Genomic DNA, 540 nt, shown 5'->3' on the forward strand with positions numbered 1-540 from the left:
ACTGACGGTGAAGGGACAAGTGTGGGCACCTGGCAACCTGTGCAGAGCTGGGGAGAGTGGACACCCATGTTACAGCCCTGTCCTTGCAGGGAACCCCCTGCAGAGAGCCCAGCACGACCTGGGCTGTCTGACCAGAGGCAGAGTGAGCCCAGCAGGGTGAGGAAGAGGAGGAGGAGAAAGGCTAGGGGCACCTACCTTGAGGGCTGGGGCAGTAGGCAAACTGGGGCCCATGCACCACCCTTCCCCCCCGCACTGGGCAGCGGGGCAGGACTGGGCTCTCCCTCCGGTAGGGCATCATCGCTCCTGCTGAGGCTGAGCAGAGTTGGCCACATGTCACCACAGCTGTGCTGCATTGGCCACCACAGCTCCCTGAATCCCTGTGGCACTGGCACCACCAAAGAGCACCATCCCATCTCCTGATGGCCCCCTGGGCCCCCAGCCACTGCTGTGCCACCCCAGCAAGCTCCCACAAGGGCAGGCAGGGGATGCAGGAAGGGCACTCCTCCTGCCCAGGGCCTGGCTCACCTGGGGCTGGCCAGA

The 540-nt window shown here is 65.0% G+C and overlaps 1 protein-coding gene across 1 annotated transcript in view; it reads right to left on the reverse strand.

Moving 5' to 3' along the window:
* LOC103803674 (sodium-dependent phosphate transport protein 2A-like) overlaps window positions 1-298 on the reverse strand; it is a gene marked incomplete at its 3' end in the record, with an annotated part of 2,111 nt that extends 1,813 nt beyond the window's left edge. The window contains 1 exon segment of the mRNA XM_009076246.1: window positions 196-298. Within this exon segment, the coding sequence (XP_009074494.1) occupies window positions 196-298 (103 nt within the window).
* Window positions 299-540: the final 242 nt, after the last annotated feature.

The sequence above is a fragment of the Acanthisitta chloris genome, unplaced genomic scaffold (assembly GCF_000695815.1).
Source record: "Acanthisitta chloris isolate BGI_N310 unplaced genomic scaffold, ASM69581v1 scaffold20156, whole genome shotgun sequence".
NCBI lineage: Eukaryota > Metazoa > Chordata > Aves > Passeriformes > Acanthisittidae > Acanthisitta > Acanthisitta chloris.